Source organism: Gossypium hirsutum, chromosome A11 (genome assembly GCF_007990345.1).
Source record: "Gossypium hirsutum isolate 1008001.06 chromosome A11, Gossypium_hirsutum_v2.1, whole genome shotgun sequence".
NCBI lineage: Eukaryota > Viridiplantae > Streptophyta > Magnoliopsida > Malvales > Malvaceae > Gossypium > Gossypium hirsutum.
This window is the reverse complement of record NC_053434.1, coordinates 16,124,279-16,139,231: the sequence shown is the minus strand read 5'-3', so window position 1 is coordinate 16,139,231 and position 14,953 is coordinate 16,124,279. Positions and strand designations below refer to the sequence as shown.

Sequence of the window (14,953 nt, the reverse complement as noted above, 5' to 3'; positions counted from 1 at the left end):
AATCCATAAACAATTACTTAAACACACACACAAACAAAAAAAAAAATGTTCACCAAAGTTATGAAGTTTTATGAGATTTTACCCTCTACTACAATGGCTTGGAAAGGAAAGAGACATGTTTTGTTTCCGTGAAAATTCACAAGGAAAAAGAAAGTTTTAATTTAATTCATACGTTTTACATTGTAGGTACATAATAATACTAATAAATAGATTATCATTTTAATAATATAATTAGATATTTTTATCAGTTCAAAAAATTTTCTAAAATCGTATTTATATATATTATATTATATTATATTATATATCACCATAATTTAATATTTGAATATTGTATTCTTATACATATATATATCTTGATTAAAATATTTTATATTTTTATATAAATTCTCATGTGATAATAAATTTTTAAGATGTTGATACTATATTATTATAAGAAATTATTTCATACATTATTAATGGAATTTATTTAATTCTAAAAATAGTGTGCTATTAAAGTATTAAAAATATATATATAAATTCTTTAAAACTCGTAAATTTTTAAAAAAATACACTAATATTTTCATTATATTAGCAGTATTATTGTTTTGTGTAATGATACTTGTTGTATCACATTATCCAAAGAAATAGGATATGGTGCATAGGTGGCAGAACCTTAGTGGAGGAAAAGATTGAGTCAATTTTCTGAAGATGAGATAATTGTTTGAGCAAACATTGAAAATCCAATCCAATCCAATCCGATTCAATCATCCCTTTCTTTTCTTTTTCACTTGAACTAATCATCTACTAAACTTTAACCCTTTTTCCATTTGCAACAGAGAGTGAATACATGGCTACCTCCAGCATGGCATCAGCTGCTTCAGGGTTCTTGCTCACACCCAATGTCGCAGCGAATTCAAGCTCCACTTCTAAGACCACCACCGTGTTTTTCCCTTCAAAGAACAACAACAATTCCAGGCTTGTGGTGACGAGGGCAGCTGACGAGGCTGCTGCACCAGCACCAGCTACCACCACTGCACCATCAGAAGGCGGTGAAGCCCCTAAACCTAAGCCACCACCAATTGGACCAAAAAGAGGAACCAGGGTTAGCTTACTTATTGCCATACAAAACCGTCTGATCTATAGCTGAGAAATGCATTTTTGTTCACATCATGTATGTATATGTATAGGTTAAGATTCTTAGAAGAGAGTCCTACTGGTACAACAGCTTTGGGTCAGTTGTTACAGTCGACCAGGTCAGTCTCTCTTATTTTTTCTAGAATTCGGGAGCATGTTGGATTCATTTCTGATTGTTTCTTTGAATATGATGTTGAAGGACCCTAAGACTCGCTATCCAGTGGTGGTTCGATTCAACAAAGTTAATTACGCCAATGTATCAACCAACAACTATGCCTTGGATGAGATTGCAGAAGTTAACTGAGTCATTTAATTCTTAGCATTTTTTCGTGCATTATATTGTTCTTTCTTCCTTTTCATCTCTAGATTTAAGCTTAGTATTTGTACCCCCCCCCAAAAAAAAAGAAAAAAAAATTACAACGGTGTATCATATTGTCCTGCGTTAATTTCTCTTGTCTTGTTGTTCCTACCTTCCACCACCTGCTTTGAAAAAAATGGAAACGTTGTTTAACTGTGGAATATGTTGAGGGAAGTCCATGGCCATTTCAAATATCTTTAATTGGGTTTTAAAATGATTTCAGTGACTCTTAATATGGTTTAAAATTGTTCTTAGATCTGTTGAAAGTGATTCAACTATTCCTCCCAACAAAAATTTCTTCTAATATTAAGTTCCCATAACATATTATTTTATTTTTATATATTATATAATTTATATAATATAAAAAATATTTCTATAATAATTAAAATACTAATGATCTTAAAAAGATATATTGAATTGTCTATATTTAAGATTTACAATTAAAATAGTCGATTAACTCTTAACTTAATTAATATGGATATTGTTGTTAATATATGAGAACGTGAGTTTGAGTGTCTTGAAATGCTTCATCTTCCTATTAAAGTTTTTATTCATTTTTACTATTAAAAACTAGTTTTTATCCATTGGCATGACATAAATGTGGCGTGTCACTGTTTGATTATTTTGTCAAGCACGACATTTTTTAATTGTACAACTAGATGTAATTTTTAATAGAAATAATTAATTTACTCTTTGAACTAAGGTGCAATGACTAATTTTCTTATTTTTTGAGTAAAGGGAGTAAAATACAATCTGTATCCTTATACAGAAACCTCTATGTACTTTTACCTATTAATTTTAAAATAAAATATTTTTTATAATCTTTTTTAAAAATATATGACCAGGTTTAAAAATAGGCATAAATTAATTATTTACATAGATTTAGATAAAAATTTAAATTTTATATTTCAATTCAAGTTGTGTTATATCAAATATTTTAATACTATACATAAACTATTCAAAATTAATTTGATTTGTCCATGAATGCCTTGCATTCCAAAAAATAGTAAATATCTAGGTAAAAATAGTACTCTCCTGCATTTAAAAAAATAAGTAAACTGATTTTTGTACGACATATTAAAGAGTAAACTAATTTTTTTATTAAATTTTATTAAATTTTTTTATTCATTTTTTATTATTAAAAATTCGAGTGACGATGAAATTACCAATTAATTATACATAGTGTATCTCATGAAATATTTTTAATACTAAAAATGGATAAAATTTTAGTAAGAAAATTATTTATTCTTTGCTTTAATGTGTAGAAACTATTTATTTATTTATTTTAAGTAGAATACTAAGTAGTTTTACGAAAATATGTAAGATAAAAGAGAGCTTTTTTTTTTTTTTTTTCTCTTTGATTCTCTTACAAAGAAACAGGCAGCGGAATAGTTTATAACGTGTAAGATATGAGGGAAATTAATTTTGGGCTTAAAAGAAAATATTCATTTTAGTGAACATAGAGAAAGATGTGAGATCTGGGATGCTTCTCATTGGCTTCATATTGCTTTGATCTATCACAAATTTCCAAAGCTAAAACTTGGGAGTCTTTGGACCTGCAGTGGAGAAAATTAAAGAAATCATTAGCCAAGAGCAAATCATTGACCATTTCTCAACATTCACAAGAGGCTAAAATCAATATTGTGTTAAGCAACTAACCAGATATGAACAGTTGGTCTAAATGACGACAATAAAAAAAACACACGCACACAAAATTCTGACTTTGGTATCGAGACTAGAACGTGTAGTGCAAGAAACTTTCTGCCATATAAAACATAATTGCAGAAGCTTCAAGTTTTGTCAAAAAAATGGAAGAACTGAATTTGCTAGGAAACTGGGCTAGTCCTTTTAGTTACAGAGTTTTATGGGCTCTTAAACACAAAGGGGTGAAGTATGAGTACGTAGAAGAGGATCTTTTCAACAAGAGCGAGTTGCTTCTTAGGTGTAACCCAATCCACAAGCAAATCCCGGTGCTGGTTCATGCTGGAAAACCAGTACCAGAATCCATTGTTATCCTTGAATACATAGAAGACACATGGCCTCAAAACCCTTTGCTCCCTCTAGATCCTCATGAAAGGAGCGTGGCTCGCTTCTGGATCAAGTTTGGAGAAGATAAGGCACCTATATTTTACAAATTCTTTCATACTGTGGGAGAAGAGCAAGTGAAGGGCACAAAAGAAGCTGAGGAACTGCTGAAAACTATAGAAGAGAATGGGCTTGGAGATAAAGAGTTTTTTGGGGGTGAAGAGCTTGGATTAACCGATATAGCCTATGGATGGATAGCGTGTTGGTTGGATGTGTTGGCCGAAGCAGCTGGGGTTGAACTGCTGGGACCTCAAAGCTTCCCTCGATTGCAGGCATGGGCTGAAAGGTTTAAGCAACTGCCGTTGATCAAGGACAACCTTCCCGACCGTCACAAAATGTTGACTTTTTTCAAGTCCCGGAGGGAGAAAATCATTGCACCAGCAGCAACCTCTTAGAAGCTAGGACTGGTTTTTTTCGGTGTATTTTGATTAAAGTCCTTTCACTATGCTGATATGTTATTCCCAAATTTGCAGTAAGATTTTGAGGAGAAAAATGAAAAACTATTATATTTGAACCAATCGAAGAATTCAAACCCCACAGTTTTGGGTCAGTCAGGTTTTCAATTTGCAAGCAAACAACCAAAACCCAGCCCACTTGTATAAACATATCCGATAAAGAGCAGCCTGAAACAACAATAATAATAATAATAATAATACTAATAAAAGAAAATTTCGAATATCGCTTCTGAAAGAGGAGATTGGAGACAAAAAGAGGAGAAAAATTTTGAAGGAAAACTCAAACAATGGCAGTTGCATCCCATATGGCGAAACTGAGCTTTTTTCCTCTAAACCGACCTGGGTTTTTCTCTCAGCTTCCATGCAACAAATTCCTTCATATTCAAAGAAACAAAGCCTCCACATCAACCTACTGGAGCTTGGTCAACAATGGGTCAAGGAACCTAACAAAACCCATGTCGATTCGAGGCATGGCTTCCTCTTTTGGTTCCCTGCAGGATGATAGTGTTACGAAGACCGTGGCTGATAACCCAGTTGTTGTTTACTCCAAGAGTTGGTGCCCGTGGGTCCAAATCTCCTCTTTCTCCAACTTTTCATTAAAAAAAATATTAGTGTTTTTCGTGATTTTTTATAGAGATTTATATGTTTTTTTTCCTTTTTTTCCCATTATTTTTAGGTTTTCGTCTGAGGTGAAATCTTTGTTCAAGAAACTTGGTGTGGAGCCTTTGGTTATTGAATTGGATGAATTGGGTTAGTTTTGCGTTTATATACTATACAAGTTCTTTTTACTCATTATTACCAATTGTTTTAGTGATACTATTTTCCATTTTCATTGTTATGGTTCACATTTGCATACAGTTTGGATGAAATAATTCATTTCAATAATGGTGATTCATTGAAAATGGCTGATATTGTTACTCTCTTTTGGGGCCTTGTGATTGTGTGGTCTTGCTTCTGCCTAATGAACTATTACTGTTAGCTGAGACAACTACATCTCTGCTTTTTGGCCTTGTTCAAGTTGTTTGATGCATCGCCTTGATCGTGATATTGAATTCAATAACGATCTAATCTTGCAAATTTAGAAAATATAAATTATGCAGTGTTGGTATGGGAACAGATTGCGGAAATGGAGATTTGAGAGAGGCTAAGTTCACTTTTGGATGATGTTAAATTGAAATTAAGGGCAACTTCTGAATCTTCAGTAGCTTCCATAGAAACCCTTTGAAATACCAAAAGCCTAGGATTCATTACTTCTTTTTTTTTTTTTTGGCTTTTTATGATAACCTTGAAAACTTTAATCAATTAATCATTGTAGTACTTGTTCTAATGCTTTCAAATCATAACAGTTCAATCTGGTCCATGCTAGCATGAAGTACCACATAGGTCACTAATCACTATTTGCTACCTTCTCATTGAAAAATGGTATGGTTAAGCTGGAAACAAGTTCATAAAACATTTCTTTTTTGAAAAACATAAGAGATTCTGGAATTTTTTTTATGTTACCTTTCTCTTAGTTCAACAGAACCCGAGTATGAGATTTTATATACAGAGGCCGAGTATGAAATGTCAGATCTCGAATTGGGGCTTCCAATCTTTCCATCTTAATAGTATCTTGCATATATTAAAGAGTTTTATCTTTTTCAGGTCCCCAAGGACCTCAACTGCAGAATGTACTGGAGGGGCTTACCGGGCAGCGTACTGTCCCTAATGTTTTTATTGGTAAGTATTGTTTTTCCAGTATTAGCAATTACCTAACAGATTTAGAAATACACTGCTGCAAAAGAGTCGGAATGGCTTATTGCTTTTATATGCGTAAAATCCTTCACCAGTCCATTTATTATCTTCAGTAGAATGAATGGCTTATAACTCTGTGATGTCAGATTGGTATTTACAAACAGAACATAAATTGATCATAGTCTAATTAGAAAATCAATATGAATAGTAGGTTCTGAATTGCATGGGATGTGCAATCTTTGCTACTCCCTTGTACAAATACTAGAATCTTGTATAGAGTGTGCAGATTAATGTCCATCTTCTTTTCTTTTCCTCTCTTTATTTCTTCTTTTACCCCAAAACCAAAAAGCAAAGAGCATACTTTTAACCTATAACTTTCCTTGTGAGGAGATGGCTGCCTTTAATTTTATATTGATTTGGCAATTTCATGCGGAGAAGCAGAATATCAGATTATTGCTGCTTAGTTAGTTCTAATGGCAATTCCAACTTTTCCATGAATATGGCTGAGTTTAAAATTTAGGTTTGTGGCTTACATGTTAATGGCGTATTTCCATTTTCAAAGTTATAGACATGGATATAGTGAAACATTCTTGAAAGAGATTTGTGCTCTATACTTAGTTTTTTCTTCGTAGGCTTTAGTTCTAGTTAAAAGAATTCACATATGAAAACAACAGCTCTTTTATGGTTGCGATTCTTGAATAAATATGATACTTACAAGTTCGAACTATAAGTTACGGAACTTGTTCAGTTCTAATTTGACAAACTGTGCTGTTTCTTTTATGTTAAAATTTGTCTTTTACTTTTTCTCTTTTATCTAACATTTTCTTGGTTATATAATGATAACCACTCTAATTTCTATCTGCCTCACACAGGGGGCAAACACATTGGTGGTTGTACAGGTATTAATGCATTTTCATCTCTTGAATGATCCATTCCTTAAGATGAGACATACCCGCACCTTTTACTAACCTAGAAATGGATTATGCCTAACTGCTAAAATAAATCTGCATAATTCAGTTTCTCAAGTAACACATTAAACTTTTGAGACAATTCCAGAACATTGCTACACAACCCTGTAAAATTCTTTGGATTTTGTAATGTTTTTCCTCCCACTAGGGAAAAAAAAGATACTTATATTTGTAATACATCATTCCTTCAGTTTTCACTGTTAGTACTTCCCTATCACTTCTAGAAGTCAAGTGAGTATTGTTATTCTATATTCATATTATGATGCAGATACCGTTGAACTATACCATAACGGAGAATTGGAATCTTTGCTATCAGACGCTAATGCTAAAAGAAAGGAAAATTAGCTCATTTGACTTGTCTCCAATCACGTATGACAAGTTTCCTTCCTCTAGAAACAAAAATGTTTCATTCCATTACATTTATTTAGGTTAAAATCCCCGGTGTTATTTCTCTATATCTCTTCTTTCAAGTTGTATATCGGAAACGTGAAACTATTGCATGCATCTCATCCGAAACGTTGTTTATCTTGAAACCCTTAGGATATATTCATGAGTTTCTTGGGGGAAAACAATGAACCAAAATATATTATTACATCTTATAAGTGCTTGAGGTATTATGTTATTGGTAATAGTTACTTGTAGAAAGCATTGTGCTCAAATACGAGTTAATTTATTTCTTCCTCCTTTCTCTCCTTCTGTTTACCTAATGAACATTTGATAAGAAAATGCATTGAAGAGATCTTCAGATGAAGGATATTGAGGTGACGATGTCCCTCACATGCAAATGGTACATATTGTTCCATGAACTTTAGGTTTTATTTGCTAAACCCTAAATCTATTAACTAAATTGATGTGGGTTTTCTTTTTTTCTTCTGTAAGTATCATGTGAAAATGGCATGTTGATATGATATTATACATGTGATAATATATTTTTCATAAAAGATTTAGAAAATCTTAAAATTTAACTTATCGTTTCAAAGTTCAAAAAGGACATGAACTAAAAATATCAAATTAAAGTTTAGTGATTGAATCTGAAACTTGCTTATACCATATGGGCTAACAGTTGAATTTGACAGCTTTTTTATCCCAATAATACCAAGAAATAAAAAAAAATACCAATCTTGTACACGGTTTTTAACGACTAACAAAATAGAACAAGTTTTGATTAGGGAAACCAGTGAAATAAAAAAAAAATCAAATTAAAGTTTAGGGATTGTTAAAAACTGTGTACCGGTTTGGTATTTTTCTTATTTCTAATATTATTGGGATAAAGAAGCCAGAATTGGACACTATAAATAAGTCTTTATTAGTGTATAATTCAGTTACATGCCAACAACTCATTGAAATTGGAAAAGAGAAAAAAAATTGCATAAATAGCTGTCTGCCACTAAAAGGCAAAACACTCACCATCACTAGTATTTTTCTTTTTTTTTTCTCTGCTTGTTTGTTTCTCTTCTCATACTGAATTATTTTTAAGGGCCTTAAAATAATATATATATATAATATCAGTGGGAGTACATATGAAGTGGGAGCTTAGGCACTGCCACAGCTTGTAGTGGACATTTTTTTGGGGTGGAGAGGCCAAAGATCTCCTCCATATCGAGATCATCTTTTGTCATGTTACCAGGCAACTTCCAATTAAATCCATGTAAAAGATTAGCCAAACTTGCTTGAATGACCTTAATCCCGAGAGGATATCCAGGGCACATCCTCCTTCCAGCCCCAAATGGCAACAGTTGAAAATCATGACCTTTCACATCAATGGTCTTGTCAATGAATCTCTCAGGGAAAAATTCATTGGGGTTATCCCAAACCGTGGGGTCTCTCCCAATTGTCCACACATTTACAAGAGCTCTAGTGCCCTTGAGAATGTCGTAACCATCTACTTGACAATCTTCACGGGTCATGCGAGGCACTAGCATGGGTGCCACAGGGTGCAAACGCATAGTCTCTTTGGCAATTGAGTCGATGTAAGGTAGGTTCACAATGTCCCTTTCTTCTACCCATCTTTCCCTGCCAATTACCCTGTCTAGTTCTTCTGTAGCCTTGGCAAATATTTCTGGCTTCTTCAACATCTCTGAAATTGCCCATTCCACAGTCACTGCTGAACTCTCGGTCCCTCCAGCTATCAAGTCCTGAAACATCAACAAGTATTAGCTCACGTTCTACACAAATGTTTTTTTTTTTGGCATTTAGTGTAAATTTTATGTTAGGAAACAAAACAAAACGGTACAATAAAAATGACATCATTCTTTTGCTGTTGTCATGAGTAAAATAAAACATTAATACAAATCTTAAATGATAAATAAAATAATTTATTAATGAAAAATCATGAATAACCGAAATGATTTTTCCTCAACAAAAGGACATAATTTATGTGAATATGCATTTCGTTATCATTGAATCCTCTTTTGTGCAATACATATTTACATGATGAGTAATAGTGAGAATATTGTTAAATTAATATTTGATACATGATGAGGAATACATAATTACATAGAAATATATATATTTACGTAGGTCAATAAATTAAATAATACCATTTTATTAAAAATTCTAAAATTTATTGAAAGAACACAGTATGTATCCCATATAAATCCTTATTAATTTCATAAATTTTTTTAAATAGGCACCATTAACCTTTTAAAAAAGTCTATTCACTTTTTTAATATAAATATTGAATAAAATGTTAATTTTTTAAAGACGTTGATGTGATAACTTACATAATAGTTTATATGTTTTTTTATGTTAGCATGGTATCTTGTCAAAAAATAATTTTAAAATTATACAAATATTCAAAAATAAAAAAATTCAAAATTCAACAAAAAATATAAAATGTTCAAAATAATAATAATACGTGGGCTAATATGTTTAAAATTTTAATATTGTAGTTAGTATTATTGTTAAAAAAACAACAATTTGACTACTTTTAAAAGGTTAATGGATAAATTTGACGTTTTTTAAAAAATTAAGGGTCAAATTTAATTAAAAAAGAATAAAGGCTAAATTGATAAAAAAAATATAAATATTAAGGATTAAATTTGACGTTACGCCTAAATATTATCATTGAAAAAGAGAGGGAATCTAGTAAATGAATTATGACCTGACTAAATGCCTTGACTCCATGCCTTTCAAGCTTGACATCAAGATTGGGATCATCAGCAAGTTGCAAAAGCACATCCACCATATCCTTGGCAACATAATCTTTAACATCTCTTCGCCTAGCGTTATGTTCATCCAAAACATGCTCCAAGAATTTGTCGAACTTCTTGCTCAAGGCCTTCATTCTCTTAATATTGCCTTGCAAGTCCAAGAACCTTAGCCAGGGAATCGAGTCCCCGATATCCAATACTCCGTTAAGTAGGAATAACTCATCAAGCATCTCCTTGAACTCCTTCGGGGTCACGATCTCATTTTCACCGGTCCCCTCTGTATACTTTTTCCCGAACACCATCCTACTTATTACATTAAGACTCAAATCTGAAAGATGATCTTTCAAAACAATTGGGACACCGGAAGATTCGTAAAACCCTTTTAGCAACAATTTCATTTCTTCTCTTCGGATATACTCGTATGACTCAAGGCGTTTTGCACTAAAAAGTTCTGTCATGCACATTTTTCGTGCTTGACGCCAGTATGGTCCGTACGGTGACCAAGTAATATCAGAGTAATTGTAAGTAGTGTACTCTCCTGCCGCGATCTTGGGTCGACCAGCAAAGATAACATCATGGGTTTTAAGGAAGGCTTTGGCCATTTCAACCGAAGAGGCCACGACAACAGGGAACGATCCGAATTTGAGTTGCATGAGTGGACCATATTTTTGGGAGAGGGAATGGATTGATCTGTGGGGAAGTGAACCAATGAGGTCAAGGTTCCCAATTACGGGCCATGGTTTTGGGCCAGGGGGCAAGTTGAGTTTTCGACGGGGGCGGAAACGGAGGGAGAGGAGGATGAGGGCTAGAGTGGCAAGCCATGCGATTAAGTAAGAAACCCAAGATGGGGATTCCATTGGATATAAGAGGTTGTGGTGGAAGTGATGAAGAAGTGAATATTAGAGTTGATTGTGCAGGAGGGGAAATGACTAGGCTATTTATAGACAATCATAATGAGAAAAGTCTCGAGGGCCACGTGTTCCTTCTCGGAAACTAACGGTCTTCATTTATTTGGATTGTACAGGGTCAAGTTGGTAATTGAGTTTTTTATTTAATGATATATACACAATTCATAATGCTTGTATCACGCTGTAAAGGGTGGTGGGTACATGTTGTCTAAAATGAAATTTCTAAGAATTTGACTTCAACAAACTTGTGAGAAAACACTCGCTTCCTGGAATTTTAATTAGTTGTTAACATTTATATATATATATTTGTCAATTTCGTCTAATAGTTTTTCAACAAAACTAGTAATTGTAAGGTTGTGTCATTATATTGATATCACATTATTTATTTTATACACTATTTTAACAATTAAATTAAAAATATAAAAATTAATATAAAATACACATAAATTTTTTTAAAATATTGATAATTAAATTATTTTTTGAAATTAAGAGAAAAATTAAATTAATAAAAATATAAACGTTAATAGTATTTAATTAAAGGTAGGGTGTTGTTTTCCACGGTGAAATGAGTGGAAGACTTCAACAACTAAAGGAGTTTGGACTTGACCTGGGTCATTGCAGCCGATGGCTCCACATGTTTTAGTGCTCCATTGAGATTCCGTATATTATAAGTTTAACATAGAAATTTTTGATATTTATAAAAATGACCTAGGTTTAAAAATAATTACTAAAATAACTTGAAATAAATCATAGATTAGGGTTTTGGAAACTCAATGGTCGGCACCAAGTTTTTTTTAAAAATTATATCATACTAGTATACAAAAATACTAGTGTAATGGCCAGCACTAGAGATGTTAAAAAAAAATTTTTTGGGTGCTGGTTAATAGATGGCCGGCACCAGAGATGTAAAAAAAAATTACATGGCCAACACCAGAGATGTAAAAAAAATATTTTTTTTTGTGCTGGCCATGTAACCCGGTCATTACATGGCCGACACCCAAAAATTTTTATTTACATCTTTGGTGCCGGCCATTAGTATACTAATGTAAAAAAAAATTGCATCGAGACACAAAAAGGTACCTGGTGCCGACCATATACTAGCTAGCACCCAAAATTTTATTTTATTTTTTACATCTCTGGTGTCGGCCATTACATGGCCAGAACCCCAAATTTTTTTAAAATATTGGTATTTTTGTATACTAGTACAATACGATTTTTAAAAAAAATACCCTAGTGCTGGCCATTGGGTTCCCAGAACCCCATCTTACTGTTTATTTCAAGTTATTTTGGTGATTGTTTTTAAACCTGAGTCATTTTTGTAAATATAATTTTTTTTAGATTAAATTGATAAAATAGCCTTGAGATTACATAATTGACCTTCTCCAAAATCATACACAAAATGAAAAATCTCTCTCCGCATTGTAACAGGAATTTCTTTTCCAATTTTTTCATTCGCATACAGTAGAATTTTTTTAAACCATTACCTCTTCATAAGTTATAAATTTATCTTTTATATTTTTTATTTGATTAATTTTAGTTATTTTTTGAAGTTAAAATTTTAAATTATTTTAGTCTGTCTCATCAGCAATTGGCATTGATATGGAGCGCCATATCAGTATTATGAATGGTCATGTTAACGTTGTAATGGTAAAAAATGAAAAACGTTAGTCAAAGAGCTTAGTTAAGTGTATTTTTCAGCAGGATTTAATTGAGTTTTTCACCAAAGCTTAAGGACTTATATACCCCTTTAACCAAATGACCTTTAATACATTCTTTTTTTGAAGTACCTTTGTACATTTGATAAATTTTCACTTCGGTACTTAAAAAAAAATTTCTCATCAATTTGGTAACTCATTATTCATTATGTCATGTGATTATTCCTTATGTTTCGCAAATTTAGTCATGTGATTGGCTTGTATTAAGAGAGGTGGTTACTTTTATTAGAGTATGAAAACGGTTGTGGAAGTTAAGGGAGTTAATAGTTAGAAGTCTTGGTAGTTATGTTTGTTATCAGTTAGTTAAGTTGACAATACTTTGTATTATAAATCCTATGCTTTGTATTCTGGAAAGATATCTTTTTCATCTTGATTAATGAGATTGATTTCTTGGTTTAATCCATAGTTCTCATCATGGTATCAAAGCCATAAATTTTCTTTGGTTTTTTCGGTCATGGCAATAGAAACAGTCTCTGGTAATGATGGTGATCATCAGTCCATTCACATGGCTATACCTGTAGCTGCTGCTTCTCCTGATTCTAGGTATGCTTCCTCGCGAAAACTTCATTAGTTTCCCAAGCATGATACGGTGAAACTCTGTGAACACAATTTTCTTTTACGGAAACAACAAATTTTGCTTATTCTTGAAGGATATGTTCTGCATAAATTTTTTCTTGGAACAATTCAGGTTCCTCCACAATCGGTTCTTGATAGTGATGGTACTCATGTTCCTAATCTTGACTTTATTTTTCATAAGCAACAAGACAAGTTGTTGGCTTTTTAGCTCTTGTCTACTATTTCTGATGGTATTCTGGTCTATCTTACTGGTGCTTGTTTGAGTGTTGATGTATGAAGAACTGTTGTCAGGCGCTTTGCTACTGAATCTTCTTTGACAGTATCTACTATGAGGCATTCTTTGTACTCTCAGAAGAAGGGACAACTAACCATTCAAGAATACTTATCCAAAATTAAAAGTTTGTGTGATACTTTACTAGCTGCAGGAAATGTTATTTCTGAACAAGAACAAGTTAGCATCATTCTTGCTGGTTTGCCTGTTGAGTATGAGTCGATTCACATTGTCGCTTCAGCGATGAATGTTTCTCTTGATCTTCTTACTGAGATGCTTATTGACTATGAGGCTCGACAGCAAGATTTTATTTTAAATATCTCTCTGCAGGCTAATATTGCTCAACATAGTGAGTCTAGTGATCGGCATGTTCGACAGTCTGATCAAGGCTCTCGACCATCCTATAGGGGTGGTGGCTCTAGGGCTTTTCGAGGTAGAGGCCGAGGAAGGAAGTTTCCTCTTAATAAGCTTTAATGTCAACCTTGTGACAGGATTGGGCATACTGTGCACAAATGCTATTATCACTTTGATGAATCATTTGAAGGTGTCTCTTATCAGTCAATGCAAGTGCATTATCATCAGTTCCAGAATTCTTCTAATCCTTCTTGTGTATGTTCTCATTGTTGCACTCATAGGGGTACTATGTCTACTCCTGGTCTGCAAGCTAATATGGTCTCTCCTTCAGGCTTTCAACCATGTTACTAACGATCTGGATGGCCTTCGAGAGGCAACTCCGTATACAGGTAAACATAGGCTTTTCATGGGAAATGGTAGGTTTGTACCAGTGGATCATGTTGGCTCTTCCTCATTTGTCAGTTCCAACAGAGTTTTCCATTTGAAAAATGTGCTACATGTTTCTTAAATCTGTAAAAATTTAATGTTTGTTGCGCAGTTTGCTAGTGACAATTGTGTTTATTTTAAGTTTCATCCTCTTCATTGTTTTGTGAAGGACATCAAGATAGGGACCATATTATTGGTGGGGCGCATTCATAATGGCTTGTACCAATTTGATCTCTTCGACACTCAGCAGTTCAACACTTCTTTTGTTCCAGCTACTGTTCATACAGCACAGTCAAGGGTCTCTCCTTCTGGTGACTCAATTTTTTATCTGTGGCACAGGCGTCTTGGGCACCATTGTAATAAAACTATTACTACAATCCTTCAAAAATGTAATATTGTGTCAAAAAATTGTAAGCTGAGCTCAGTTTGCTCTGCCTGTCAACTTGGGAAATTACATAAACTTCATTTTTCTTCTTTCAACACTGTTTATTCAGCTCCTTTTGATCTTATTGTCTCGGATCTCTAGGGGCCTGCTTCTATGGCTTTTGAAGACAGTCTTTATTACATTTCTTTTGTTGATGCTTATTCTCGATATACATGAATGTATCTTATCAAAAGCAAATCTGAGGCTTTTGCTAGGTTTCTTCAACTTCAGAAACTTGTTGAAGTTTAGTTTGGTTGCAATATAAGGGCTATTCAAACAGACTGGGGTGGTGAGTATCGTTCTTTTCAAAAGTTGCTTTCCCAGCTTGGGATTCAACATCGACTCTCCTGCCCTCACACCTCTTAACAAAATGGCTTGGTGGAGCGGAAGCATCGCCATATTGTTGATACTGGT

General features: G+C 33.2%; 5 protein-coding genes across 7 annotated transcripts; 4 read left to right on the top strand and 1 right to left on the bottom strand.

Moving 5' to 3' along the window:
• Positions 1-578: 578 nt before the first annotated feature.
• LOC107923076 (photosystem I reaction center subunit IV B, chloroplastic) lies at positions 579-1,665 on the top strand. The gene is made up of 3 exons (XM_016853290.2): positions 579-1,081; positions 1,167-1,232; positions 1,313-1,665. Exons 1-3 carry the CDS (start codon positions 827-829, stop codon positions 1,415-1,417), a joined length of 426 nt encoding a protein of 141 aa, XP_016708779.1. The 5' UTR covers positions 579-826; the 3' UTR covers positions 1,418-1,665.
• A 1,193-nt stretch (positions 1,666-2,858) lies between these two features.
• Positions 2,859-4,074, top strand: LOC121209774 (probable glutathione S-transferase). The gene has a single exon (XM_041081178.1). It carries the CDS (start codon positions 3,280-3,282, stop codon positions 3,949-3,951), a length of 672 nt encoding a protein of 223 aa, XP_040937112.1. The 5' UTR covers positions 2,859-3,279; the 3' UTR covers positions 3,952-4,074.
• A 112-nt stretch (positions 4,075-4,186) lies between these two features.
• Positions 4,187-7,372, top strand: LOC107924743 (monothiol glutaredoxin-S10). The gene is made up of 5 exons (XM_016855322.2): positions 4,187-4,573; positions 4,688-4,761; positions 5,656-5,730; positions 6,618-6,644; positions 6,982-7,372. The coding sequence occupies exons 1-5, from the start codon at positions 4,299-4,301 to the stop codon at positions 7,056-7,058; spliced, it is 528 nt and encodes a 175-aa protein (XP_016710811.1). The 5' UTR covers positions 4,187-4,298; the 3' UTR covers positions 7,059-7,372.
• Positions 7,373-7,995: 623 nt separating this feature from the next.
• On the bottom strand, positions 7,996-10,787 carry LOC107924517 (trimethyltridecatetraene synthase). Its single transcript, XM_016855005.2, has 2 exons — positions 9,817-10,787; positions 7,996-8,848 (listed from the first exon to the last, which is right to left on the bottom strand). Exons 1-2 carry the CDS (start codon positions 10,720-10,722, stop codon positions 8,219-8,221), a joined length of 1,536 nt encoding a protein of 511 aa, XP_016710494.1. The 5' UTR covers positions 10,723-10,787; the 3' UTR covers positions 7,996-8,218.
• Positions 10,788-12,825: 2,038 nt separating this feature from the next.
• LOC107923811 (uncharacterized) lies at positions 12,826-14,737 on the top strand. Of its 3 annotated transcripts, none has more exons than XR_005904889.1 (4): positions 12,826-13,031; positions 13,666-13,768; positions 13,971-14,078; positions 14,285-14,595. XR_005904889.1 is itself a non-coding variant. In XM_041081177.1 (4 exons), exons 1-4 carry the CDS (start codon positions 12,943-12,945, stop codon positions 14,639-14,641), a joined length of 783 nt encoding a protein of 260 aa, XP_040937111.1. In that variant the 5' UTR covers positions 12,831-12,942; the 3' UTR covers positions 14,642-14,737. The 3 variants fall into 3 exon arrangements, 1 of the variants encoding a protein (XP_040937111.1); XM_041081177.1 differs by having other exon boundaries at positions 12,831-13,031; positions 13,666-13,944; positions 14,021-14,078; positions 14,285-14,737; XR_005904888.1 differs by lacking the exon at positions 13,666-13,768 and having other exon boundaries at positions 12,838-13,031.
• Positions 14,738-14,953: the final 216 nt, after the last annotated feature.

Coding starts and splice junctions, on each gene's coding strand:
- LOC107924517 (XM_016855005.2), bottom strand. CDS start 10,722: ATGGAATCCCCATCTTGGGTTTCTTACTTAATCGCATGGCTTGCCACT. Junction 8,849..9,816: donor GAGTCAAGGCATTTAGTCAG/GTCATAATTCAT, acceptor TTGATGTTTCAG/GACTTGATAGCTGGAGGGAC.
- LOC121209774 (XM_041081178.1), top strand. CDS start 3,280: ATGGAAGAACTGAATTTGCTAGGAAACTGGGCTAGTCCTTTTAGTTAC.
- LOC107923076 (XM_016853290.2), top strand. CDS start 827: ATGGCTACCTCCAGCATGGCATCAGCTGCTTCAGGGTTCTTGCTCACA. Junction 1,082..1,166: donor GACCAAAAAGAGGAACCAGG/GTTAGCTTACTT, acceptor GTATATGTATAG/GTTAAGATTCTTAGAAGAGA. Junction 1,233..1,312: donor CAGTTGTTACAGTCGACCAG/GTCAGTCTCTCT, acceptor ATGATGTTGAAG/GACCCTAAGACTCGCTATCC.
- LOC107924743 (XM_016855322.2), top strand. CDS start 4,299: ATGGCAGTTGCATCCCATATGGCGAAACTGAGCTTTTTTCCTCTAAAC. Junction 5,731..6,617: donor TGTCCCTAATGTTTTTATTG/GTAAGTATTGTT, acceptor TGCCTCACACAG/GGGGCAAACACATTGGTGGT. Junction 6,645..6,981: donor ACACATTGGTGGTTGTACAG/GTATTAATGCAT, acceptor ATTATGATGCAG/ATACCGTTGAACTATACCAT.
- LOC107923811 (XM_041081177.1), top strand. CDS start 12,943: ATGGCAATAGAAACAGTCTCTGGTAATGATGGTGATCATCAGTCCATT. Junction 13,032..13,665: donor GCTGCTTCTCCTGATTCTAG/GTATGCTTCCTC, acceptor ATCTCTCTGCAG/GCTAATATTGCTCAACATAG. Junction 14,079..14,284: donor AGAGGCAACTCCGTATACAG/GTAAACATAGGC, acceptor TGTTTTGTGAAG/GACATCAAGATAGGGACCAT.